The sequence below is a fragment of the Orbicella faveolata genome, unplaced genomic scaffold (assembly GCF_042242905.1).
Source record: "Orbicella faveolata isolate gen_17 unplaced genomic scaffold, um_ofav_v1 contig_12, whole genome shotgun sequence".
Lineage (NCBI taxonomy): Eukaryota > Metazoa > Cnidaria > Anthozoa > Scleractinia > Merulinidae > Orbicella > Orbicella faveolata.
The window spans coordinates 10,519,091-10,546,426 of record NW_028301539.1 but is presented as its reverse complement, the minus strand read 5'-3'; the positions used below and the strand labels follow the sequence as shown (position 1 = coordinate 10,546,426).

The window sequence follows — 27,336 nt, the reverse complement described above, 5'->3', positions numbered from 1 at the left end:
CGGCATCGGGATATATTCGAGTTGTTGCGTTCTTTCCAAGACGAATTTGGCGACCATTTGGCAATGTGATTGGAGCTATTATACGATTCTTGACCTTGTGTTAAGAATGCACCCCTCAGTTCCAGTTCCCAGTATTTTTTTTTTTTTTTTTTTTTTTTTTTTTTTTTATCATAATCACAATAAAAAAGGTAATCCTGGCAGCGGTAGGATTCGAACCCACGCCTCCGAAGAGACTGGTACCTTAAACCAGCGCTTTAGACCGCTCGGCCACGCTACCGGACAAGAAGCGTTAAATATTTTTAAATGTAACGACTTTGTGACAAGTTAAAATTATTACAGTTGATTTTAGTGCAGTAGAGCGAGCAAAGGAAATCCAGAAGAAATCGGCAGTTTCCGAGGTACCTTTCGCCTCTGTGTCAAAGCAAGTCTTCATGCGAAACCATCCATATAAAATGAGTTTCACCTATATAAAAGGTTTTTGCACGAAGACTCGTTTCGAAAGGCACAAGCGAGCTCGGAAATCGCCTATTATATTTTTTAATGAGTAAGATACAAAAGCGTAATCCTGTTAGCCGGGCTTAAGACAATAAAAGTGCCACTAGTTATAGCTAAAGAAAACGTTAACTCTTAAATCGAGCTACGATCCAGGTACTCATGGTGCAAAAATTAAACTTGGCAGCAGTGGGATTTAAACCCACCCCTCTGAAAAGACTGGAGCCTTAAACCAGCGCCTTACACCACTCGGCCACGCGTGGCCGAGTGTTTTAGGGCGCTGGATTTGAAATCTGGAGGTCCCTGGTTCAAATCCTCCACATCCTACCGCTATCTAGATCTGTTCTCGATAGCCCCGAGTTCAACTCCTCGACCGCGTTGTGTAAATAGCCAACTGGTCAGCCTGCAACCAGTTGGGATTCTTACGAGTGATTTTCTGAGAGTGTCGAAAATCAGAAGACAGTCACCAAAATCGATTTTTCTTTTACTTCGCCAAAACATACCTTTGGGTGAACTTATTCATGGAAAAATAGTTTAAAGCTCCAACTATTTATTTTACGGCCATTTTGAGAAAGTTCGAAATTTGCATATGATGGCGGTTTTCGCGGCTTAAAATGTTCAGAATTTCACGCTTCTTTACGAAAATAGTGGGGGAGTAAAAACAATCATACGAAAACAAAACTTGGCGCAAATATTATTTCATTCTTATACTTTAAAATCGTGTAATAAGTTTCTTGAAGTTTTGTTTGCAGCCTTGTAACGAAGGGTATTTTGTACAGCCGCCATTTATGTCTCTTGGCAAAGAACAAATAAAGGCCAACTTTGACTAGTATAAATGGCCTCTGGTATATATCATTTCGTCAAAATATCTACATTTTAGGAAACCTTGGTAATTTTTTTTTTCACCCGAAAAGTTGTAGCTCTGAGAATTAAAATGTTCTCCGTCAGTAAAATAAAATGTTACGGAATGTAAGCGAGTTTAATTTTATGCAAATTTTAAGGACGCTCGGGCGAAAATTTTCCAGTCGATAGATTTTTTCTCAATTTTTACGGCAGTCAGATGATGAGTTACTTGTGTCAGAAATGCAAAAATAAATGGGGGCCACCGTATTTGTTTCAGAGATAAAGCGTGTAGAAAACGACCTGATTTTGAAAATTCAGCATGGTCTACAGGGGTTTACAGTTAAAAATATCGAATGTGAGTCAAAGGAGGCAAAGATCTCACTGGATAGCACCACCGCCTGTGGTTTTTAAAGCAGCGACTATCCGGGTCAGGTATCCACACATCGTCAGTTACACGGACTAATAAGTGGAAATAAATGATGTCCTTGGCAGTGAATGCGTTATTTAGAGGCACGAAAGGAACGATCTGAATACGCGAATCTCACGCGAAAAAAATAAGCATCGCTCTCGCTGCTCGTATATCAACAGCCTTTGCTAACTAATACGACACAGCCTGTGTTTCTGTGTTTTAGTCATTTCAGTTTCTTATGACGCTCAATTTTGCTGTTATGATTAGGTTTTAGAAGTAGCGCTAATCCTCCCCCAACCCACTCCCAAGAAAAGTAATTTCAAAAGTCGATCGTGACGGCTAATACTCCCGAAAGCAGAATGCAATCTGCATTTGTATTGAGAGGCACTAGCCTGCGAGCAGGCATATATTAGAGAAGAGAAAGTAGGAACGGAAAAACGGATTTTGAAGTGCCACCCAAGCCTGTTCGCCTTAAAAGAATCTACCTGGACATACTTAAAAAAGCCATATTACCATTAAAACGGATTAACTCTGTGCTGCTGTAACTGAGGATCATGTATTAAATGTTTGTTTAATTTTTCACACAAAATGTCATGCTGCTCTTGACAGATATCGCAATAACTTTGCGAGGAAGTGAACATGTTCGATTTGCATTAACAACCGCAACTTAAAACCATTAAGAGTACAGCTTCAACAATTAAATAATAAATGTCTGAAACTTTTCTGACGCCTTCAACGACACAGGGAAATATTGAACCTCCTCAAGATATGTGATTGTAAAGTTTTACAGTAATCAAATGAGAAGGAATGTCTTCAAATATGGCCGGGATAGGAAATTGAACGGTAAATTTGGAAGAAAAATCTTAAGGCTATATAAATTTCAGATTAGAAAAATAAAAGAATGAAACAAATGTAACTAAGCCTTTATTTTCATACAGTAAGTTTGTCACTTTTGCTAAGCAACACAAAGCGTTACTGAAAGCAGGTAGCTTGCGTTACTCGAATAAAAAACATGCAGAATTTAAAACATTATTATCTTCGGCGGTCCAGCTTTTCTTGCAGATAAACGGTTTCTTATTTTTGAGTATTAATCTTTGCGCACGTTTAGATGTGTGCCAAATGTTACTAAGCGCAAAACTATAAATCATGTTGACATCAAAGAGATCAATCCAGTGTTGAAATTATTTCAGGATATCATGCATCTATGAACGATATCTTAGAAGCTAACAATTATGTCAAAATGTTGCTTTTTCAATTTCCTTTTTAAATCGAAATGTCTTTAAAGAGATTTTGTACACCGGAATTCAACTAAATACCGTGATGTTCAATACGGCGTTACGCGTGTAATGTGAAACCGGGGAAAAGTAACATAATGACATATCAGGTGACCTCCTGACCTCAGAGGTCAGTCGAGTTGTTCATTCAGTGTACGGGGACTGATTTATTTACTCATTAGTCGACATGAGGCATATGGATATGAGAAACTAATTTGTTACGGTTTGAAGCGAATATTCTATCATATTTTTAAAGGACTCTCGACTGAGCAAGACGATGAAAACAGCCAAGACTGTGTGTGCCACGCAGTCTCATCTCAAATATAAACATTGTCGACCTTATCGAATTTTATGGCCGTTTATACTCGCTGCTTTACTGAAAATATTTTACAGAACAGCTCACAAGGACACTGGGAAGTTAAAATATTTTCTATAGCAGCAGATGGAACGTAAGTAACGGTGAGTCGTTGTTTCCTGTTTAAAACCGCTGACTTCCAAAGAATAACCTTGTGATTTGCATAAATTTGAACTCGCTTACATGCTTTAACATTTTATTTTTACTGACGGAGAAGATTTTAATTCCCAGAGCTACAACTTTTCGGGTTAAAAAAACAATAACCAAGGTTTCCTAAAATGTAGATATTTTGACGAAATGATATATACCAGAGGCCATTTATACTAGTCAAAGTTGGCCTTTATTTGTTCCTTGCTAAGAGACACAAATGGCGGCTGTACAAATACCCTTCGTTACAAAGCTACAAACAAAACTTCAAGAAACTTATTACACAATTTTAAAGTATGAGAATGAAATAATATTTTGGCCAAGTTTTGATTTCGTAGGATTGTTTTTACGCTCCCGCTCTTTTCGTAAAGAAGCGTGAAATTCTGAACATTTTAAGCCGCGAAAACCGCCATTATATGCAAATTTCGAACTTTCTTAAATTTTGGCCGTAAAATAAATAGTTGGAACTTTAAACTATTTTTCCTTGAATAATTTAACCCAAAGGTATGTTTTGGCGGAATAAAAGAAAAATCGATTTTTCGTGACTGACTTCCGATTCTCGACACTCTCAGAACATCGCTTTAAATAGTTTATGTTATATTTCAAATATTTGTTTATTTATTTACAGTGTCCCTAGTTAGCACATTAAATAGCGCTAGATACATTTGGCACTTAAATAAAGTTATTATTATTATTATTATTATTATTATTATTATTATTATTATTATTATTATTATTATTACGCCCATGAGTCATGGCAGATATCGTGATCCATATTCGTGACACTCCGTGATCAATTTGTAACCATTTTTGTTAGTGGTGTAAGGCACCAGTCTCTTCAAGGGCGTGAGTTCGTAATATCTTTTTGCACGGTGATTATGATACAAAACACAAGAATACATGCGAATGCTAGGACAAGTTAAAATTTAATTCGTATAATGCTCCGGAACACATCGTATTCAGAATTTGTCGCCAAATTAATTCCTCCTAGAAAGACACAACAATTCGAACATATCCAAATGTTGTCCTCTCCACTCTCCTAAAAACAAGTTTCTGCCTCGTCTGACCACGCTACCAGGTATGAAACGCCCCCATAAGGTTTTTTTCAAATTTTTGAGAAAACAATTTACTCTGAGGGGCTGAAACTTTCAGTTGCTGTTCATTCATCCTCTGCAGAAATTTTATTTTGTCAATTGTGTGTCTATCATTTTTTGACGTTGCCATGGCAACCATCAAATTTCATGTAGCTTTGGCCACAAATTTTTTTGACACAATTCTGTATTTTTTTTAGTTTTCTTCGTCACCTTGTCGAAACTCGCGAATTCGTACGTTTCAAAAGTATTGTGGCTTGATTTTGCATTAATTTCTGGTAGTTTTTGACTTTTTAAATAACCATGAAATCCAAGATGGCGGATCCGAAATGCCGGGTCAAAAGACGTCATTTGACGTCATATGATGTCACAACCTTCAAAAAATGGTATCATCTTGTAGAGGAAGCTCAGGGTTATCTAATCAATGTAAATTTATTTCGCCGTGCTCTAACAGAACGAAATCCCAGAAGGGGGGGGGGGGGGGAGAGCTGGTTCCATCAATCCCCTCCCCCTCTGTTTGTACCACGCTAGAGGTATGAATTACCTTGTATGTCCAAGGGTTAAGGCTGATGGTGCTTTTTATTATGGGATTTTCATAGCAAAAAGAGCTTTTTATCTTTTTTTCACATTTATAGTGACTGAAATATTACGCGCGCTTTGATTGGTGAAAACATCTACCTTTATTGTACCGATAAACGCCTGCAGTGATTTCAGACAGCACTGCAACAGAACTGGAGACTCAGAATACTAGCGAGAACATAAGCTTTATCCATATTTTCGGCTTTCCCTGGCTGTGATATCAAAACTACGAATAGCGTTTAATTCAACATATACTGAGCGTTTTGTTCAGAACAACAGGGCAAAAATTTAAAGCCGATTCTGTTTACGCTTGAGTTTAGAAGAAAGAGTGCTTGCAACGGTCTGTGGAAGACGTAGTTCTGATATATTACAGCTGGGCATGACTGATCAATTTGGGTAATCAAAAAAGATGGTAAAAGATTTCTTTCGAGTTAACGATGAATTTAGTTCCCATTAGGCTCTCAAGTAACAGCTGATCATTCAGCAAAATACAGAGAAACACGGACTTCATAGCCTTCAACATAAGTAAAGAAATTTCCAAAGCAGCGCTTTTAGAACTAACCTTTATTCCATTTGCAAAACTTTTTAAAGTTATCGTTGAATAACTTCGCTAAGGTCTTGACAAGCCTATGAAGTTTGTACTATTAATGCACTAATGCACTCTCTGTCTTTCATCGATAACCTTTTCTTTTCCTTTCCTTTGCTAAACCATTTATAACGCGAAATGTTTCCGTCGCTTTGCTTTGCGGATCTTCTGTACTGCGCTGAGTCTATGCTTTCATTCTTTCAGCTTCTGTCGTTGGTTTGCCGCATTTTTTCATAACATTGCCGTGAGAATAAGCAGCTTGGTCTCTAAAGTACGATAAATTTTCTACTCTTTGACAAAAATGTTCCATAGTATTTAATAAAGACAATAAATCACTCTTTCTATGGCTTTAACGGCGCAATAAACCACATAAGATGTTGGGACAATACTCAAAAAGCTTGCAAATCACTCGGCTAACGGCTGGAGGTTTACAAGCTTTTCACGTAATCTCCCAACATCCCGCGTGGTTTTAGTCGGCCTATCATGACGCACACTGCAAATAAAGAAACTTGGCAGCGGTGGGATTTGAACCCACGCCTCCAAGAGACTGGTGCCTTAAAACAGCGCCTTAGACCGCTCGGTCACGCTACCAGATATGGAGGGCCAAGCAATTCTAACAAGTTTGCATTTCATTAGAACAGCTGAGTTATTGGTTACAGTTGATTTTTAAGTCTTGGTGACCCAGATCAGCATGGCTTGTTCTAGTATTGTAGATAAGTACGAAATATTGTATGATCGACAAGACAAGTGCCGCTATTCATAGTTAATAAAATAGCTATAGTTTCGTATTAGCCTTAAATCGAACTGTAAATAATTAGGGTACTCATGATGCAAAAACGAAATTTGGCAGCGGTGGGATTCGAACCCACGCCTCCGAAGAGACTGGTGCCTAAAACCAGCGCCTTAGACCACTCGGCCACGCCACCAGATGCTCATAATATTGGTCCAAAGCATTGCAAGTCTAGGGGCTCTTATCATTTATCAGTACTGACGGGTTAAAGGTGAAAAGCAGGTCTGCTTGGTTTCCTCCGCTTGACTCATGACTGAACCATATTCATAACGCATTCCGCGAACAATTTTTTTTTTTTTAGATGGTAAGTTGAGGCCAAAACTCTCTTTTAGGAAGATGGAGAGGACGACATTGGGATATATTTTTTTTGTGTTCCATCTAGTAGCTAATGTTCCAATACGATGTGCTTCGGAGCCGTTATACGCATTTTCTTCTAATTAATTATATTGGCAATGAATATGTACAAATGTATCTAACTTGATAGCAACAAACAAAAAGAAAAACTGAAAAGAAGAAGAGAAAAAGAGAGAAAGAAAGAAAGAGAGAGAGAAATAAAAAAAGAAAAAAGAAAGAAAGAAAGAAAGAAAGAAAGAAAGAAAGAGAGAAAGAAAGAGAGAAAGAAAAAAAGAAAGAAAGGAAGAAAGAAAGAGAGAGAGAGAGAGAGAGAGAGAGAGAGAGAGAGAGAGAGAGAGAGAGAGAGAGAGAAAGAGAAAGGAGAGAAAGAGAGAGAAAGAAAAAAGAGAGAGCGACAGGGAAAAAGAAAAGAGAATAATTCCCAAAAACGAAAGCGCGAACGGGACGAGATTACCCATGCGATACGCTTCCCAGAATGATACAGATATTAAACTTGCTTACAGTTTATATCCGTCGTGAAACAAGATAAAAGCGAGAAAACGAATACCGCGAACTTCTGATGTGGCTGTTAATCCTACCATCTGTCCGGTATAAAAACTGATGCACCCGGCGACAAATTTATTCATAGATCGTTCAGGCCGGGGTGGTCAATATCATCACCTCCTGAGTTTCTCGGTGGAGCGAGAGAGCTGAGCGGTTTAAAATTCTTCAGCTATTCCACGAGCAAGGCCAATTCGGCCAGAACCAGTTCTAACGATCCTTAGAACTAAGACTTTTTTATTTACAGACGGCCTGGTTCCACTGGTCAGTTCTAGCAAATGGTAAGCTCTTTGAGATGAAAGAAAAGTGAAATTACTAAAATTGCAGTCAGGGATGGACATCAGCTAAGAATAAGGGATAAATTAAAGTTGCTTTAAGTTACAGCGAAGTAAATGTTTAAATCAGAGCATTTTCCAAAAAGGACACTCCCGTGAGTCACGTATATCATGAGGTCAGGCAGACAGATACGTAGTCTTAGTTGTTTTTGAGGACGTATTATTTTCAGTGCCCCTCGCTAAAACCGCGGAGTATGTCACTAAGCTGTAATGCGATGATATAGAACGTGACTTAGAGACTACTGATCATGACATCCAGAACGTCAAATTTCGCCCCCTCAAACAATTAGAATTTAACTTTACACTTTAATGTTATTTTTTGCCACATACCCTGGCTACTAGAACAAGACAGGGAGCACGTATTACATATGCTGGCCAGCTATCCTACGCCTAGTTCTCAACAAACAACGAAAAAAGTCACGTTTCTGTGATTATGGTAAATCAATGTTACTTCCCTGTTTGTCCAGATGAAATAAATAAAAGTTTTAGCAGTTTGGACAAATAACACGTCCGGACTATGAAAAATCAGTCCTGTCCGATTGCTTAGTGGTTCAAAATGGAAGTTTCTTTTATGTTGGAATTTAAGAGAAAATTTACTCTTTGGCTTGTAAGAGGTCACACTACCTTGCCTCTTTTAATTCAAAAATCTTAAACCATCAAAAGAAGCCAAAGAAGTAAAATTAAATGTTCTGCATTTATCTGATGGAAGAAATCAAGTAAAACAAAGTCACTTGTGAATTATATTTAAAATGTGGACTGTTATGCACAGAACAACTGACATCAATAAATGAATGTGTTGTCATTGGTTTGCTGTTGTAGTAGGAAAATAATTAAAAAGGCAGACGAGAACTAGGCTTTTTTTAGTTCATGGTCACTGTGACCTTTGTCGTGTTTAGTAATTACGAAAACTGTCAGTTTGCACATAATTTGTTTCCTTCTCTACCTTGAAAAGAAGCTTACCTCGTATAATTGAAAACATCGTTAAGTAACTCTTAAATGTTAACATAATCCCAGCTTAAATTCTAGATTTCACCAAGTGGTATGTTATAAGCATCACGGAAGTTACGAAATAAAAGGAAAGAAGGATTTTACTTAATTTACTATCATTATAAATTTGATACCTCAGCTTTATTGCGTCACTGTAGTAGCTTAGGATTGAAGTTTCTGACCAGCGAAACTTAAACCGCATGTTGCTGTCACGGAAACCGGTTGGTAGGCGAGGATTTAACAATTATGCTTACTTGAATGACGCTGATGTTCGCTTACCTGATAAGATACAAATCTCGTAACTTCAGTTCCAGACAGTTAGTACCTCACACACGTTACAGGTCACAGTTGTCTTTGTGTAAATCGGAGAAACTTTGCCCAAAAGCAGCATGAAGTTCGCTAGAAATATTGCAATGCACATCTTCGTCCTCCTCCTCTACTCAGGTATGCATCTCAATAGGCAACTTTGTACTTTCTAACCTTAACTGCTTTTCCATGTTTTCAATTCCAGAATAAAACGGAAGCAGAAGTAGTTTCGCTTCCTTTTATAAGAACCTGCGAGAACTGAATTGATCTGCGGCTTCAGCGCATTGTCAACTCCAAAGAACGTTACACTGATTAACTGAAAACAAGTCGTTAGAATTGCTTTTGCTCTGACATCAATTATTTGCAAAACGCGAAATTTATTTCCGGATCGGTTTCTAGTTGTCTGAACGAGTTATTTTCTTTAATTTATTGCATTTGCGTGACTTACTGATAAAAACGACTCATTTCTGTTACTCTCATAATTGATAGGTTTGGATGCTGCGAAATATTGTTCGAATTTGGACGAGGCCTGCCTCCTTCCCGAAGACTCGGGGCCATGCAGAGCTGCTTTCAGAAGATACTATTTTGACAAGAAGATGGGTCACTGCAAGGAGTTCATTTACGGGGGCTGCCAAGGGAACGAAAACAATTTTATGTCTCACAGAGATTGCCAAATGAAGTGTCCAAGTAAGTAAAGTTTTGCTTCATTAACATTACTCAGAAGATAGTGGAAGAAACTGAAAGCTAACGGGCTAAGTGCTCCCAGAGAACATAAAGATCGTCAGCTAGGGCTCTAAACATTGTGATATTCAGCCTGCTCTTTCTTTAATCCAGATTAACAAAAGCAACTTATATTTATCCGATTAGATATTAAGGCGTTTAACTTCTAAACTATAATTAAGAAATGACAATCTTCTAATTTCTCCTGGTATTCAAATCGACAAAAAGTACCGACATTCATTATACCCCCAGTAGGTTAATTCGTGCAGATTTACTTGATTCTACGTGCATTATCCAAAGTAGAAAATAAAAGATTTACGTGATGATAACGAGGAAGATGACCATAAGTACACTGAATTGCGAGAGTCACTGGGCGGATTTCAAGAAAAGAGATAAATCTCAAATAATTATTAAACGATCGAAAGTTACAAGTCTCTTTTAACTAGAAAGTAAGTATTATATTCAGGCATGAAAAAGTTTTTATTATCAGAGACAGATTATAAACAAACTCCGTGACCCATAGCTGAAAAGGGCTTATACGCCTTCTTAGCTTGGGCGGTTTGTTGTCCCATTTCAGACCACGTAATGGTACTCTTGAGAATTTTTGCTTTCAAATTCTCAAACAGTCGTGTATATATATGAATGAAAAAAATTGAAATAGACGAAAGAACAATTTCCTGGAGAATTTTACGTGGTCTGTAATGGAAAACAAACAAACAAACAACAACACCCAAGTTAAAAAAGTCCATTACATACGTAGCAAAGAGGATATTGTGCAATGATTGTCGTTGTTTTCTTTTCTTTAGACGCCCTGCCTAGGTGTTCATTACCTATGGAGCCGGGACCATGCAATGGATATTTCCCGGTTTATTATTACAACGCTTGCACTGGAACTTGCGAGCGTTTTATCTATGGCGGTTGCTTTGGAAACAAAAACAAATTCTGGATCAAGTCTCAGTGTTATAATACTTGTGTGGGTAAGTTTCTGTTCTTGCACCCCCTTGAGAACCAACAAAACGCCTATATGGAATAATATTCCAATTGCAATTATGAAATTTGATCAAATTTTATGAAATGATTTGTTTTGCAGGTAATGAATTAAACGTTATTTCATCGGTCAAATTAGCAGCAGCCTGTTACTTGCCTAAGGAGACAGGACCATGTAGAGGATATTTCGTTAGGTACTTCTACAACATAAGCACGGGACGATGTCAGCGGTTCGCCTATGGCGGGTGCCAAGGGAACAGAAATAACTTCAAGAGCCTTGGAGAATGCAATAACTATTGTCTTGTAAGTGAAAACCACGTGTCGTTCTTTTTTCGTTTTTAGTTGGAAATACCAGAGAATGAGGCCGAAGCTGGCCTTGTGCTTTATAATGTTCAAGTGCTTCACAGACACTTTCCTCTCCTATTGTCTGTGTGCCTTTGTTCGAGTATATTAATGAGTTTCGTAAACACAAGCTAGGCCTCATGAAATGTTTTGGAGGATAATCCGTTCTAGGGTTTCAACCTTTCCATGGAGAGAGCTGCCGGATTGTGTGATCGTAATGAGCTAATTGGCCCATTTTCGTGCTGCTCAATTAGGTGAATAAAATCTATGCTTGTAGGACAGTCCAAGTATGGCACGAAGTAAATTAATGCGATTGGTTAACTACGTTTAAATTACAAAGGATGAATATCACAATGTTAAGCTATATTTAGACTATGTGGATCCAGCTATTTGTACCATAATACAATACAAAATAAGCCAGGCACGATGCGCAATTAATTCGTCAGTAAAGTTGTAGCTTTTTAAATTTGTTTCTTTCTTTGATTTTCAGAACCAAGGAACTGTGGAAAATTGAAGTCTCCCCTGAATACGATCTTCCTGAAGAAGCATTCAATTTTTGTCATTTTCAATGTTTTTTGTTTTTTTGTTGTTTTGTTTTGTTTTGTTTTGTTTTGTTTTTTTAACTCTTGTTGTAAATTTGTAGAAGGAGACCAATTATGAGATTCCATTGTCATTTTCAAAAACCAAGGTCTCACGCGGAACCTTTCGTCAGAAAATGCACGTGAAATCGTCAGATCTCGTTGTGTTCCCCAAGGCTGACAAAATGCAATTTATGGCAGATGAAATAATCCAGTACTATATAATCGTTAAATAAAATTGTTTTAGGTCTTTTAAAGACCCGTATAGCCGCTCTCCCATTTGAACTGGTGAACTCCCGGCTAGGGGGCTACCCAACAAAGTTTTGCAAACAGAGGCCCCTCCTATCGCGAGGTGCAAACCCTTAATTCCACTTTGAATATGCCATTTTCCAGAGGAAAGGTAACCCTCTACACACACCTTCCATAGAAAATGACATCTCTTTCACAGATGCTCGTATAGCAAGCACACTTTATCCCTTTTGTACATGCATAACCAGTGGATGACTTAACCGTGAGGTGCGTCTGTGCGAAAAAATTGAATAGGGCCTTTTAAACACCTACGTGACAGTTAGTTACCCGTTGGTTACCCAATTTACCCGTTAGTAACCCTACTGTTTATCTACCTCCAGTGTGCGAAATGCATATGTACTCAGTTGGAGCAGGACAACCTCCCAATTCCATTAATGGGAGTATCCTCTCCTGGGGGAAAAATCGGTCGTCAGTATCGGGAAAATCTGTTCCTGTACTTCTGCCAGCGCGCAATGTTGCTTTTAAATCCTCTACTGAACTATAGATTTATAACCTTAATCTGTCCTCTGTATATCGTTATCAAATATCAAAATAATACTACCTAGTAATTTATGCTTAAGTACGTAAGGCCTTACGCAGGTGCGCTTGCGCATAAGTTTCATTTGTAGCGGAGCTCCGGCGGAGCCCCATACCCATATAGGGGAGAAAAGGAAACCCATGAATTGATTTTCTCATGGTTATCATGGCTAGCGGTATTGCTCGTGGGCGCGTACGCACGACGGCGACGACGACGACGACGACGACGACGGAGTCGCGCAAGATGGCGGCCATACTCCAGCTAATAGGTTGACAGAGACATGCACCCTCAGTTGGTAGCGGGTGAATGCCATTTTTCTTGGCGGGATTTTTAAAGAAAAACGATAGCGGAGGTTGATTTAATATTTTTAAGACAGGGTTGCGCTGAAGCAAAACACAGAAAGCAAGAATTAACAGGCAAAGAAGTAGCGAAGAATATCGCGAAAAAGACTGAGCGGGCCAGCGCTGGGGAAGGAGGCGAAACAGTACTGAACAATGCCGTGAATTATAGCTAGTCAAGGGCTAGAGAAAGGAGGTGAAATAATACCGAACAATGCCGTGAACCAAAGCTAACGAGGGCTATAGAAAGGAGTCGAAAGTACCCGGCAAATTGATTCAGAAGACTGCCGAACTCCCCATGGCCAAGTTCAAAATTCGCGCGAACGTGATGCTGTGCAGCCGTGCAAGAAAATTCAAAAGTCACCTGATTTGGTCAGGTGATGAACATTAGGGAAATCAAACGTACCCGAGTGTTTTAGAGAAATTGCAAAACACTAAACGTAGCGGAAAGAAGTGGTTGATTCGTTGATCTATCGAAAGTATAACTTCAGTTTAGTCTTCATAACTTTTGCTGCAAGTTTCTGCCTGGAAGATTTACACTGGCCGAACTGAATTGCCAACTTGCGGTAAGTGACTTTTGTTGTTGCGTTTGGTATGAAAATTAACAAGTTTCCTCGGCGATATAAGCTTATTTTCAATTGGAATCCATTAAAAGTCTTCCTTATTTGAAGCCATGCTGTAAGAGATTTTAAAAATTGCATCGTTTTAATTTCGCTCGTCTCTAAACAATAACACGTGGGTCGCTTTGGAGGTTGCTGTAAGTTGTAAACAAATTATGTTTTCTATCGATTTTCGTCGTCAATTTAAGCTTATAACCTCACATCTAAAAATAAGCTTAACCAAAATCGTACTTGTAAACACGGCCGGGCGAGTTTTGAAGTTTTCTCTGATTTAGTTAGCACTGCCGCTTCGTAGACTGCTAAAATTTGTTCTTCTGTTCTTGAAAACTGAACCAAGAAAGGTCTACAAACCATTTTAAGCCGAAGCGAACAGGATTTGCTAAATTTACTTTTGTTCCTATGTGAATATTTGCATATTGTGATTACAAAGTATGGAGATTTCCTCGTTTTGTTAGTTCAATTTATTCGGTTTGGCGAAATGCTTTTGTGAATTCCGAGGTTAAATTGGTTGAAGACTGGTAAAGCTACTGCCAATGAAATGACTGCATAGCTAAATTAAGCCGTCGGCAAAAATACAGACTCTCAGTAATATTCAAATTTAAGCGTGAATAATTTTTCAACTTTAACACCGCAAGCTTAAACGAATTTTCTTTACCCTCTCTTTTATTCGGTCACCGTTCATTGAAAAGGGATTTGCTGTTGATACTCGAGCTCAGATGTAGTGATATGCATCTTGTGTTTATAATGTAGATTTCCTCGTTTTATTTTGTTGTCTGTCCAATTAGTTCGGTTTGGTGAAATGCTTATATAGTCCAAAATGTCGAGTAGACGATTATGCATGGCAATCCTGTCTGCAAATAAAGCTCTGCTTTGATTTTGATTGGCTATTTCATGTTATTTGTGCCATTGCTTTTGGTTGGGGGTACATGGACCGTATTTTGTTAATAAGAGGTTATTCCCCAATGCGGTATTTACACTTAATATGGAAATGTTCCAAAAAAGTGAGATAGTACCAATTGACTCGGTAAATTGAACAGTGTAATAGAAGTTCTTGCCCTGACCATTTCTCAGTAATAAGAAGAACTTTTACATACATATATACACAATTTAGTTGGAGAGAGTGCTCTCCTATCTCCACTCTCTCTCTCTCTCTTTACTCTCTTCTTCACACTAATTGTTTATTTACTAACTTATTAAATGAATGTCACTGACTGTTTTCTTTGTTGTGCATGCATACTTTTTTGCTGGTCGAAGAAAGTTTCAGTTTCTTCCTGGCTGTACAGTTTCCTTTCTCCTGTCCTGTACCAATTTGTTTGTGATATAACTTCGTGAATTCTCTATTCTCCTTAAATTTTATCTCATCAGGTTGATAGAATGCACTCTCAGAGTGTTCCCTCATTGTCTTCAGTCGCTACAATTTTCCGGAAAAAAGTAATAGTTTTCTTAATTTCCTTTTACTTTGTGTTAGGACTTTTTAGCCTGCCTGTAATTGGCCCATGGGCATTACGGGAGAATAATTTTCAAGTAAAGAATTACATTCGTTTTAGTGTTGAGTATTTTAAATTGTTATGAATTAGGCATTTCTTTTTATTTTTTATATTTTTTATTTTAGTCCCACGCAATGTTTTATGGTTTTACCGAGGTATACCATGTAAATGTAAATAATGCACTGGAATTGGTGAATCAGAGTGTGCATTATATCGGCTTTAAACACAAACCACATATTATAAATGACTCATGTAAATGATATTTTTATTACAGAGAACTGGACAGGGCAAGAACTTCTCCTTCTTTTGTGAATTTATATATTAATTCCTCTCAGTGCTGTCAAAATGTCTCAGGAACCTTCATTTCTGATAATCTATTATTTTCCACCATACCTACAGCACAGAAGCTCACCAAATCCTAACTGATAACTAACATGTGTGTATCTCTAGCCTTTGCTGTGTGCTACATGTATATTCTGTTATCCTGCCTTAACTGCTAGGAAAAATTTTGGCAGAGCTGTTTCAACAGTTTCACTTAAATTGATTTCCAGTAACAGCGCTACATGTAGCAGTGTTATTGAGTGTGAACTTTATGGGGGATTTTAAATTTTTATTTTTTTATGATTACAGACGACAACAAAATATACATGTGTATACATAACCTGATGTTGGTGTTGGTTACAAACTGTAGTTCATAATAGTCATCCTATTACAGGTAAGGGGGAAAAGTTCAGAGTTTAGAACATTTCTTCCCCCAGCACACCTTCTGTCTATAGGTGCAATAATTGAGAGGTTATATATATGTACGAAGAGTAATGTAAAGTTACTGTATAAACTTAGCATTAAAATCTGACATTTGAATGCATCCTTTGCTAAAATTAGTCATGATTTAATTGTTATCACTCCCTGTGAATTCATAGAGATTCCAGAGGCAATTATAACCTAATGTGGAAGTCCTGTCTTCAAGTGAGGGAAAATGACACAAAAGAGTTACAATGAAAGTAAAGAGAATTGTGAATGTTGATATGGTGTACATTATACATCTTGTAAAGGCATTTGGTGAGTGCCAAAGGCATAACATTTCATGTATTGCTTTTTCAGGACAAATTATATAACAGTGACGTTTTAAAAGGTGTGATCAGAAAAATAATGAGTACATTGTCCAGGCAGCATCAGTTTATGGACAGCATATGCAGACGGTAAGAGGAACTGTAAGCACTACCATGTAAGTTAGTTTTATGCTTATGACTTCTTGTTCTTGAATTTTGTGTCATTTCATCACAAGAATAGGTAACGAAAGAGGCAATAGTTGTTGCAATATATTTTTGAAGGAAAACTTATAAGTCTGCCTATGCTGGATAACAGCCATGTGTAAACTGAATGTGAAGCAAACAATATGTTAAATATGGGGCAAACCTAAAACCCAGAAACCGGAATCCGGAATCTGGAACCAAAAACCGGAATCCAGAAACTGGAAACCGGAATCCGCAAATCAAAGAAAATAAGTTCTTCAAGTACGCGAAAATTGTTTTGCTTAGCTTTTCGACTGCAAAAAGTAAGCTGCCATGTAAAAAGGACCTCAAACTTAACCTTTTTTGAAACAAAAATTCCCCGTCTGTTGAAATTGTGCAACTGTTATTTTTAGTGAGGGCTATGATTATGAGAATCTCAGTAAAGTGCATCTTAATTTTATTCCAAGCACCTCGAGAGTGTCTAAAATAAGCTTGCTGGTAATTGCCATTTTGTTTAATAAGTGATCTTCAATTTACTGGAAGTATAAATTTATCCTTTATGTCTAGTACATACTGAACAAGATAGAAAATGTCATAGAGAACAGGATATCCATCAGTGGCAGCCCCCTGTACATTGACGGTCACGCCCCCCCATTTCGAAGTCCAAGGGCTAACCCGTCTGGTCTAAATATGAAATTTGATTTTTCCAACAGATACGAGACCAATTCCAGATTAACACAATTTCCACACATACTGTGACAAATCAGCATTTCATATTCTTGGCGGCCATCATATTAAAACAATTTGTAGAAATGTTGCACACTTACTTCCGTCTGCTTCTCACTTGCTGACAGATCAGACCACATGCTGTTCAAAGATGCTAAAAGACTGCCAGAAACTCACTGCAATAGCCTATAATAGCTTGTTGTTAATGTGCTGCTCACCAGTCTTCTCAGAGCAATTTGATCTAGACAAGAAGCGGGCTCTCACCAGGGCCAGCTTGAACAAAAGATGGGTAACTTAGCCTATGAGCAGGCTCTTGTGTTTGGGCTGGGGGTGTGATTGGCAAAGCTGCATGAAGGCTCTTGGTGACATGCCAATGCAGAAAAACACTAGACACCTATTTAGCCTGCTCAGACACTAGAGACAGATACTAGAGCCTGCTCGCAGGCTATGAGTAACTCTATCCACCCAAAAAATCAGTAACCCTGACTGGATAGTGATGTACCGAATGAATAGCTTTATGCAGCTTTTGAACAACGGGGCCAGATATATAGCTAAGGGTTGTTCAGAACTAGTCAATAATTTTTTAGCAATTACAGTCTGTGGCTGAAGTAAAGCCAAGAAAATAAATAATAACAAAATGATTTTTGCTCATATTTATTTATTAGACATTGCTGAAGTGAATTATTTCTATCATCATTCATAATATCTGGATTCCAGATTCTGGTTTTTGGTTCCGGATTCTGGATTCCAGATTCTGGATTCCAGATTTCGGTTTCCAAATTCAGTGTTTTAGGGTTGCCCCAGATGATGTATGTGCATATGTTAATCTTGAATAATCTGAAATTTCAGAGAGTTTAAAAATATCATATCATATCTGTGATGGTTCTGAGGTGGAGGGCTGTTACATGTACATGCAAATGTCTCATGCACGATTTTTCACTCATTATGATTCAGGTGCAAATAGTTTCTGTATCTGTTGATGTGCAACAATCTACACCAATATTTCAACCTAATAATGTACAGTGTATATTAATTAACCAAATTATGCTGTTTGTTTTTAGTTGGCCAGTGCTACTACATAGTAATGTGATGTTGAAGTGCACAAATTTACAAACATGCCCAGTGTCAACTTGTCAAATACATGTATATGAACTGGCCAGACAGTGTAGATTACAAAATTCTCTGAAAGGTAAGATGTTTCTTAAACATTATTTTGTAATTAATGATTTCTCAGACATTGTTTTCTTCAAGAAAAGATTCATACCCCACATGGAGGTTTTTTCTCTATTAGAGCTCTTGATTCCTGATACTTTAATTTGGAATTTCTAAAGACTGGCCATGAATGGGTGTTGGGTGTGAATATCTTCTGGAACTGCACATTCATTCATTGAGTAGGCAAGAACATCAGTATTTATCCTGACAAACTCTGATTTTCTTCTGGAAGCTGAACTCATATACAGTTGTACAGTTATATGTACAACCAAACAGCCTGGATGACCCTGTGATTGGGACTGTGCACATTGTTGTAACCCTCAATGTTCCAGTTGCTTGTTTGAAGCAAATTGCATTTGCTCTCGAAAGCAAGTGGCGAAGTTCATAACAGTTATGTAAGTTTGCTTTGTATCTCAGGGCAGAGCCTGCCACAGTGAAAGTTGGAGTACCAACCCCTAGCATTTGATTCACTACTAACACTCAGTAAACAGCTAACAATGAAGTACACTGTATATCAAAGAAAGGAATTACACGCCTGTTCCTGTCAGTCAATATATGAACAGGTTACAGATGGGGAGCCTGTATTAAAACATCAAAGATTTTCAAAGCAACCATGGCCTGGTGAGATATTTCTGAGGTAATATAAATTTAAGGTCCTTATGATTGCTTATAGGCATTGATTTTTATTGTAAACAATATCTTACTGAGTGTATTTTTCTTGTGTGCTAATTGTTGGAGAACACAGAGGTCACTGTTATGACAGAGATATTAATTTGTGAAAAGTTCTATAAACAAATGCATCTGGGAACAAATTAATTTATCATGGATGCAGCTTCTGAGAGATCCCCAATATTAATGGAACATACACTGTTCATACAGTACATATAAAAGAGTTTAGTAATTCATTACTTATGATTGTAATGCTTTGTTTGGTTTCTCTGTATTTACAGACAACTTGATGGGATTATAAATTCTGCACCAAGTTCATTGAATAAACTGACTTGGAGATTCAGTTCTGCAACCCATCCTGTTTGTAGTAATATCATAGCTGCAACATTGTGACAGATACACTGCATTACATTATTAAGAAACACATATTAACTAATTATTTTTAAGTGCCTGTTAATTTAATCAGTTTTTCTTAGAGATAATTTACTCATGGTTTATTTAAATAATTGGCTTTTTGGCTTTAAAATGATATTTATTGAGCTTTTAAATCAATTTTGTGATAATCTGCATTGGACATGGCATAAATTGATATTTTGCCAACACGAAATGGAGAACTGGGTCTTAAGCAAAGTTGCAGGATTAGCATTTTTGTAGAAAGAAAGGGTTGAGAAATTTGTGACATTCTACAGACAGCCTTGCCATTCGCAATGTCCGATAAGGTTAATTTGTTCCATTCTGTTGTAGAAATAGTGTTCTCTAATTTATAAATTATTTCAATCTGTTGTTTAAACGATTGCCTTATAACCCCATGTCTGGCTTTGGTACATGTAGGATATTGATGTATTTTTTATCCATTTTGCTGTAAATTATCTTAATTGATGTGTCAATCAAAACATATCTTGGATATGCTGGGCTCTTCTGACAAATGTACCTATGCCTCATAACCTTTGAGTGCATTTGGTTGTGTAGTGCAGACAAAATACATGTACATAATATAACTTCCTCTTAGCTCACTGATAATTCTTGGTATAATTTAATCATAGCAAAATTAATCAATGGAACCCAATCGCAGCTCTTGTAGTCCACAATGCCAGTCGAGAAAAAGAACAAATCACATTGAAATTGAATAATAAAATTATTATTAGAAGCCTATGCAAGTATTCATGATCAGCAAAAAAAAAAATATTGTAATTACCATTCATGCGAGGGTGATTTTGCTTATTGCAAACCCTTCCAGCAGGAGGAGACTCCATACAATAGTGAAGATGGCTAAATGTATCTTTGGGGACAAGTTAGAAAACAAAACTTTCCAACTTTTCACATATGTATACTGTTTTGGTATTTTTGTGAGATTTCATTTGGTAGAGATTCAGGGACTGAGTATATTGTAACCACTGCATTTCAATCAGTCCCCACAACAAAAAAATGTGTAAACTTCTTTTGTGTGGGAGTCCCCATGTTAACTAAGGAAGAATATAATGATTAATGACAATGCCTTGTCTTTCTGAATAAGGTAGGAAAGAACAAGAAATGCCACCAAAAAGCACAGAAGACAGTTCTGTTATGTGATCAAGATTTTTGGTAGCTTCCCAGAAATCCTTAAAATCGTGGCTCTATATTTCATAATCACACCATCTTACACCTCGATCTGCTGAAGTAATACTAGTTCCGGCTGAAACTATTAAATCATTCGCAATTTACCTCATACATGTTGGATTATTTTCATTAGTAACAACATTCCGAAAAATAACTGAGGAGCTCCGCTTTTAGGCTGGCCTAAATCTATATATTACACTTTTCTTGGACCGAGCAAGAGGAACAAGAAGATTTCACTTGAGGTTTTTGTTAGCCTAACCAAAACAAAGATACAGAAGCGATTTTATAATAACAGAAATCAGTTTCACTTCACAAAACAAGAACGGTCTGACAAACATAAGACGCAATGCCTTAAAACAACAACTATACAACAAGGAAAAATCGAAGAAGAAAGGCGAGCTTTCTAGTTTTGTCCTTTTCCCATAATAGAATAATAAGTTGCTTACTAGTTTCAGAGAAGACATTAATTCAAAAACGTGTTACAAGAGTGTCCTTTGAGATTTGCCGCAATAAAATAATTATTTATTCAAGTAGCAATTAAAAATGTTCCAACACAGAAGTGTGAGGTACGAAATATGTATAGCTCGGATAGTTAAAATCATATGTCAGCCATAATATATAGATTTAGGCCAGCCTAAAAGCGGAGCTCCTCAGTTATTTTTCGGAATGTTGTTACTAATGAAAGTAATCCAACATGAGGTAAATTGCGAATGATATAATAGTTTTAGCCGGTACTAGTATTACATCAGCAGATCGAGGTGTAAGATGGTGTGATTATGAAATATAGAGCCATGATTTCAAGGATTTCTTGGAAGCCACCAAAAATCTTGATCACAGAACAGAACTGTCTTCTGTGCTTTTTGGTGCCATTTCTTGTTCTTTCCTACCTTATTCAGAAAGACAAGGCATTGTTATTAATCATTATATTCTTCCTTAGTTAACATGGGGACTCCCACACAAAAGAGGTGTACACATTTTTTTGTTGTGGGGACTGATTGAAATGCAGTGGTTACAATATACTCAGTCCCTGAATCTCTACCAAATGAAATCTCACAAATACCAAAACAGTATACATATGTGAAAAGTTGGAAAGTTTTGTTTTCTAACTTGTCCCCAAAGATACATTTAGCCATCTTCACTATTGTATGGAGTCTCCTCCCGCTGGAAGGGTTTGCAATAAGCAAAATCATCCTCGCATGAATGGTAATTACGATATTTTTTTTTTTTTTTTTTTGCTGATCATGAATACTTGCATAGGCTTCTAATAATAATTTTATTATTCAATTTCAATGTGATTGTTCTTTTTCTCGACTGGCATTGTGGACAACAAGAGCTGTTATTGGGTTCCATTAATTCATTTTGCTATGATTAAATTATACCAAGAATTATCAGTAAGCTAAGAGGAAGTTATATTATGTACATGTATTTTGTATGCACTACACAACCAAATGCACTCCAAGGTTATCAGGCAAAGGTACATTTGTCAGAAGAGCCCAGCATATCCAAGATATGTTTTGATTGACACATCAGTTAAGATCATTTACAGCAAAATGGCTAAAAAAATCCATCAATATCCTACATGCACCAAAGCCAGACATGGGGTTATAAGGCAATCATTTAAACAACAGATTGAAATAATTTATAAATTAGAGAACACTATTTCTACAACAGAATGGAACAAATTAAACTTATCGGACATTGCGAATGGCAAGGCTGTCTGTAGAATGTCACAAATTTCTCAACCTTTTCTTTCTACAAAAATGCTAATCCTGCAACTTTGCTTAAGACCCAGTTCTCCATTTCGTGTTGGCAAAATATCAATTTATGCCATGTCCAATGCAGATTATCACAAAATTGATTTAAAAGCTCAATAAATATCATTTTAAAGCCAAAAAGCCAGTTATTTAAACCACGAGTAAATTATCTCTAAGAAAAACTGATTAATTTAAAAGGCACTTAAAAATAATTAGTTAATGTGTTTCTTAATAATGTAATGCAGTGTATCTGTCACAATGTTGCAGCTATGATATTACTACAAACAGGATGGGTTGCAGCACTGAACCTCCAAGTCAGTTTATTCAATGAACTTGGTGCAGAATCTATAATCCCATCAAGTTGTCTGTAAATACAGAGAAACCAAACAAAGCATTACAATCATAAGTAATGAATTACTGAACTCTTTTACATGTATGAACAGTGTATGTTCCATTAATATTGGGGATCTCTCAAAAGCTGCATCCATGATAAATTAATTTGTTCCCAGATGCATTTGTTTATAGAACTTTTCACAAATTAATATCTCTGTCATAACAGTGATGTCTGTGTTCTACAACAATTAGTACACAAGAAAAATACACTCAGTAAGATATTGTTTACAATAAAAATCAATGTCTATAAGCAATCATAAGGACCTTAAATTTATATTTCCTCAGAAATCTCACCAGGACATGGTTGCTTTGAAAATCTTTGATGTTTTAATACAGGCTCCCCATCTCTAAACTGTTCATATATTGACTGACAGGAACAGGCATGTAATTCCTTTCTTTGATATACAGTGTACTTCATTGTTAGTTGTTTACTGAGTGTTAGCAGTGAATCAAATGCTAGGAGTTGGTACTCCAACTTTCACTGTGGCAGGCTCTGCCCTGAAATACAAAGCAAACTTACATAACTGTTATGAACTTCGCCACTTGCTTTCGAGAGCAAATGCAATTTGCTTCAAACAAGAAACTGGAATATTGAGGGTTACAGCAATGTGCACAGTCCCAATCACAGGGTCATCCAGGCTGTTTGGTTGTACATATAACTGCAAAACTGTATATGAGTTCAACTTCCAGAAGAAAATCAGAGTTTGTCAGGATAAATACTGATGTTCTTGCTTACTCAATGAATGAATGTGCAGTTCCAGAAGATATTCACAGCCAACACCCATTCATGGCCAGTCTTTAGAAATTCCAAATTATAGTATCAGGAATCAAGAGCTCAAATAGAGAAAAAACCTCCATGTGGGATGTGAATCTTTTCTTGAAGAAAACAATGTCTGAGAAATCATTAATTACAACATAATGTTTAAGAAACATCTTACCTTTCAGAGAATTTTGTAATCTACACTGTCTGGCCAGTTCACATATTTGACAAGTTGACACTGGGCGTGTTTTTAAATTTGTGCCCTTCAACATCACATTACTATGTAGTAGGACTGGTCAACTAAAAACAGCATAATTTGGTTAATTAATATACACTGTACATTATTAGGTTGAAATATTGGTGTAGATTGTTGCACATCAAAAGATACAGAAACTATTTGGACCTGAGTCATAAGGAGTGAAAACTCGTGCATGAGACATTTAAATGTACATGTAACAGCCCTCCACCTCAGAACCATAACAGATATGATATGATATTTTTAAACTCTCTGAAATTTCAGATTATTCAAGATTAACATATGCACATACATCATCTGGGGCAACCCTAAAACACTGAATTTGGAAACCAAAATCCGGAATCCAGAATCTGGAATCCAGAATCCGGAACCAAAAACCAGAATCTGGAATCCAGATATTATGAATGATGATAGAAATAATTCACTTCAGCAATGTCTTATAAATAAATATGAGCAAAAATTATTTTGTTGTTATTTATTTTCGTGGCTTTACTTCAGCCACAGACTCTAATTGCTAAAAAATTATTGACTATTTCTGAACAACCCTTAGCTATATATCTCGCCCGGTTGTTCAAAAGCTGCATAAAGCTATCCAATGGGTACATCACTATCCAGTCAGGGTTACTGATTTTTTGGGTGGATAGAGTTACTCATAGCCTGCGAGCAGGCTCTAGTATCTGTCTCTAGTGTCTGAGCAGGCTAAATAGGTGTCTAGTGTTTTTCTGCATTGGCATGTCACCAAGAGCCTTCATGCGGCTTTGCCACTCACGCCCCCAGCCCAAACACGAGAGCCTGCTCATAAGTTAAGTTACCCATCTTTTGTTCAAGCTGGCCCTGGTGAGAGCCCGCTTCTTGTCTAGATCAAATTGCTCTGAGAAGACTGGTGAGCAGCACATTAACAACAAGCTATTATAGGCTATTGCAGTGAGTTTCTGGCAGTCTTTTAGCATCTTTTAACAACATGTGGTCTGATCTGTTAGCAAGTGAGAAGCAGACGGAAGTAAGTGTGCAACATTTCTACAAATTGTTTTAATATGATGGCTGCCAAGAATATGAAAGGCTGATTTGTCACAGTATCAGTGTGGAAATTGTGTTAATCTGGAATTGGTCTCGTATCGGTGGAAAAATCAAATTTCATATTTAGACCAGATGGGTTAGCCTTTGGACTTCGAAAGTGGGGGGCGTGACCGTCAATGTACAGGGGGCTGCCACTGATGGACATCCTGTTCTCTATGACATTTTCTATCTTGTTCAGTATCTACTAGACATAAAGGATAAATTTATACTCCCGGTAAATTGAAGATCACTTATTAAACAAAATGGCTATTACCAGCAAGCTTATTTTAGACACTCTTGAGGTGCTTGGAATAAAATTAAGACGCACTTTACTGAGATTCTCATAATCATAGCCCTCACTAAAAATAATGGTTGCATGATTTCAACAGATGGGGAATTTTTGTTTCAAAAAAGGTTAAGTTTGAGGTCCTTTTTACTTGGCAGCTTACTTTTTACAGTCGAAAAGCTAAGCAAAACAATTTTCATGTATTTGAAGAACTTATTTTCTTTGATTTGCGGATTCCGGTTTCCAGTTTCTGGATTCCGGTTTTTGGTTCCAGATTCCGGATTCCAGTTTCTGGGTTTTAGGGTTGCCCCATCTTTAACAGAGTGTTTGCTTCACATTCAGTTTACACATGGCTGTTATCCAGTGTAGGCAGACTTATAAGTTTTCCGTCAAAAATATATTGCAACAACTATTACATCTTTCATTACCTATTCTTGTGATGAAATGACGCAAAATCCAAGAACAAGAAGTCATAAGCATAAAACTAACTTACGTGGTAGTGTTTACAGTTCCTCTTACTGTCTGCATATGCTGTCCATAAACTGGTGCTGCCTGGACAATGTACTCATTATTTTTCTGATCACACCTTTTAAAACGTCACTGTTATATAATTTGCCCTGAAAAAGCAATTCATGAAATGTTATGCCTTTGGCACTCACCAAATACCTTTACATGATGTATAATGTACACCATATCAACATTCACAATTCTTTTTACTTTCATTGTAACTCTTTTGTGTCATTTTCCCTCACTTGAAGACAGGACTTCCACATTAGGTGATAATTTGCCTCTGGAATCTCTATGAATTCACAGGGAGTGATAACAATTAAATCGTGACTAATTTTAGCAAAGTAGGCGTTCAAATGTCAGATTTTAATGCTAAGTTTATACAGTAACTTTACATTACTCTTCGTATATATATAACCTCTCAATTATTGCACCTATAGACAGAAGGTGTGCTGGGGGAAGAAATGTTCTAAACTCTCTGAAGTTTTCCCCCTTACCTGTAATAGGATGACTATTATGAACTACGGTTTGTGACCAACACCAACATCAGGTTATGTATACACATGTATGTTTTGTTGTCGTCTGTAATCATAAAAAAATAAAAATTTAAAATCCTCCATAAAGTTCAAACTCAATAACACTGCTACATGTAGCACTGTTACTGGAATTCAATTTAAGTGAAACTGTTGCAACAGCTCTGTCAAAATTGTTTCTAGCAGTTAAGGCAGGATAACAGGATATACATGTAGCACACAGCAAAGGCTAGAGATACACACATGTTAGTTATCAGTTAGGATTTGGTGAGCTTCTGTGCTGTAGGTATGGTGGAAAATAATAGATTATTAGAAATGAAGGCTCCTGAGACATTTTGACAGCACTGAGAGGAATTAATATATAAATTCATAAAAGAAGGAGAAGTTCTTGCCCTGTCCAGTTCTCTGTAATAAAAATATCATTCACATACAAGTCATTTATTATATATGGTTTGTGTTTAAAGCCGATATAATGCACACTCTGATTGGCCAATTCCAGTGCATTATTTGCATTTACATGGTATACCTCAGTAAAATCATAAAACATTGCGTGCGACTAAAATAAAAAATATAAAAAAAAAATAAAAATAAATGCCTAATTCATAACAATTTAAAATACTCAACACTAAAATGAATGTCAAATTCTTTACTTGAAAATTATTCTCCCGTAATGCCCATGGGCCAATTACAGGCATGCTAAAAAGTCGTAACAATAACAATTATAACACTAACACAAAGTAAAAGGAAATTAAGAAAACTATTGCTTTTTTCCGGAAAATTGTAGCGACTGAAGACAATGATGGAACACTCTGAGAGTGCATTCTATCAACCTGATGCGATAAAATTTAAGGAGAATAGAGAATTCACAAAGTTATATCACAAACGAATTGGTACAGGACAGGAGAAAGGAAACTGTACAGCCAGGAAGAAACTGAAACTTTCTTCGACGAGCAAAAAAGTATGCATGCACAACAAAGAAAACAGTCAGTGACATTCATTTAATAAGTTAGTTCATAAAAAATTAGTGTGAAGAAGAGAGCAGAGAGAGAGAGTGGAGATAGGAGAATGCTCTCTCCAACTAAATTGTGTATATATGTATGTAAAAGTTATTCTTATTACCGAGAAATGGTCAGGGCAAGAACTTCTATTACACTGTTCAATTTACTGCGTTAATTAGTACCGTGTCACTTTTTAGGAACATTTCCATATTAAGTGTAAATACCGCATTGGGGAATAATCTCTTATTAAGAAAATAGGGTCCATGTACCCCCAACCAAAAGCAATGGCACAAATAAAATGAAATAGCCAATCAAAATCAAAGCAGAGCTTTATTTGCAGACAGGATTGCCATGCATAATCGTCAACTCGAC

At 36.9% G+C, this 27,336-nt stretch overlaps 1 protein-coding gene, 1 long non-coding RNA gene and 2 other non-coding genes across 5 annotated transcripts; 1 reads left to right on the top strand and 3 right to left on the bottom strand.

Annotated features, from left to right (window-relative positions):
• Positions 1-195: 195 nt before the first annotated feature.
• On the bottom strand, positions 196-277 carry Trnal-aag (transfer RNA leucine (anticodon AAG)). Its single transcript has one exon. It is a non-coding gene; the product is annotated as a tRNA-Leu (tRNA).
• A 6,343-nt stretch (positions 278-6,620) lies between these two features.
• Positions 6,621-6,702, bottom strand: Trnal-uag (transfer RNA leucine (anticodon UAG)). The gene has a single exon. It is a non-coding gene; the product is annotated as a tRNA-Leu (tRNA).
• A 2,269-nt stretch (positions 6,703-8,971) lies between these two features.
• On the top strand, positions 8,972-20,530 carry LOC149116569 (BPTI/Kunitz domain-containing protein-like). 2 transcript variants are annotated; one of them, XM_089282369.1, is made up of 9 exons: positions 8,972-9,226; positions 9,578-9,775; positions 10,615-10,785; positions 10,899-11,098; positions 11,628-13,445; positions 15,617-15,701; positions 16,088-16,185; positions 18,006-18,777; positions 19,107-20,530. In XM_089282369.1, the coding sequence occupies exons 1-5, from the start codon at positions 9,172-9,174 to the stop codon at positions 11,649-11,651; spliced, it is 648 nt and encodes a 215-aa protein (XP_089138495.1). In that variant the 5' UTR covers positions 8,972-9,171; the 3' UTR covers positions 11,652-13,445; positions 15,617-15,701; positions 16,088-16,185; positions 18,006-18,777; positions 19,107-20,530. The 2 variants fall into 2 exon arrangements, with proteins under 2 accessions (XP_089138495.1, XP_089138494.1); XM_089282368.1 differs by having other exon boundaries at positions 18,006-18,793.
• A 1,227-nt stretch (positions 20,531-21,757) lies between these two features.
• Positions 21,758-26,577, bottom strand: LOC149116568 (uncharacterized). Its single transcript, XR_016205413.1, has 5 exons — positions 25,931-26,577; positions 25,420-25,543; positions 23,507-23,628; positions 22,863-23,066; positions 21,758-22,540 (listed from the first exon to the last, which is right to left on the bottom strand). It is a non-coding gene; the product is annotated as an uncharacterized LOC149116568 (long non-coding RNA).
• Positions 26,578-27,336: the final 759 nt, after the last annotated feature.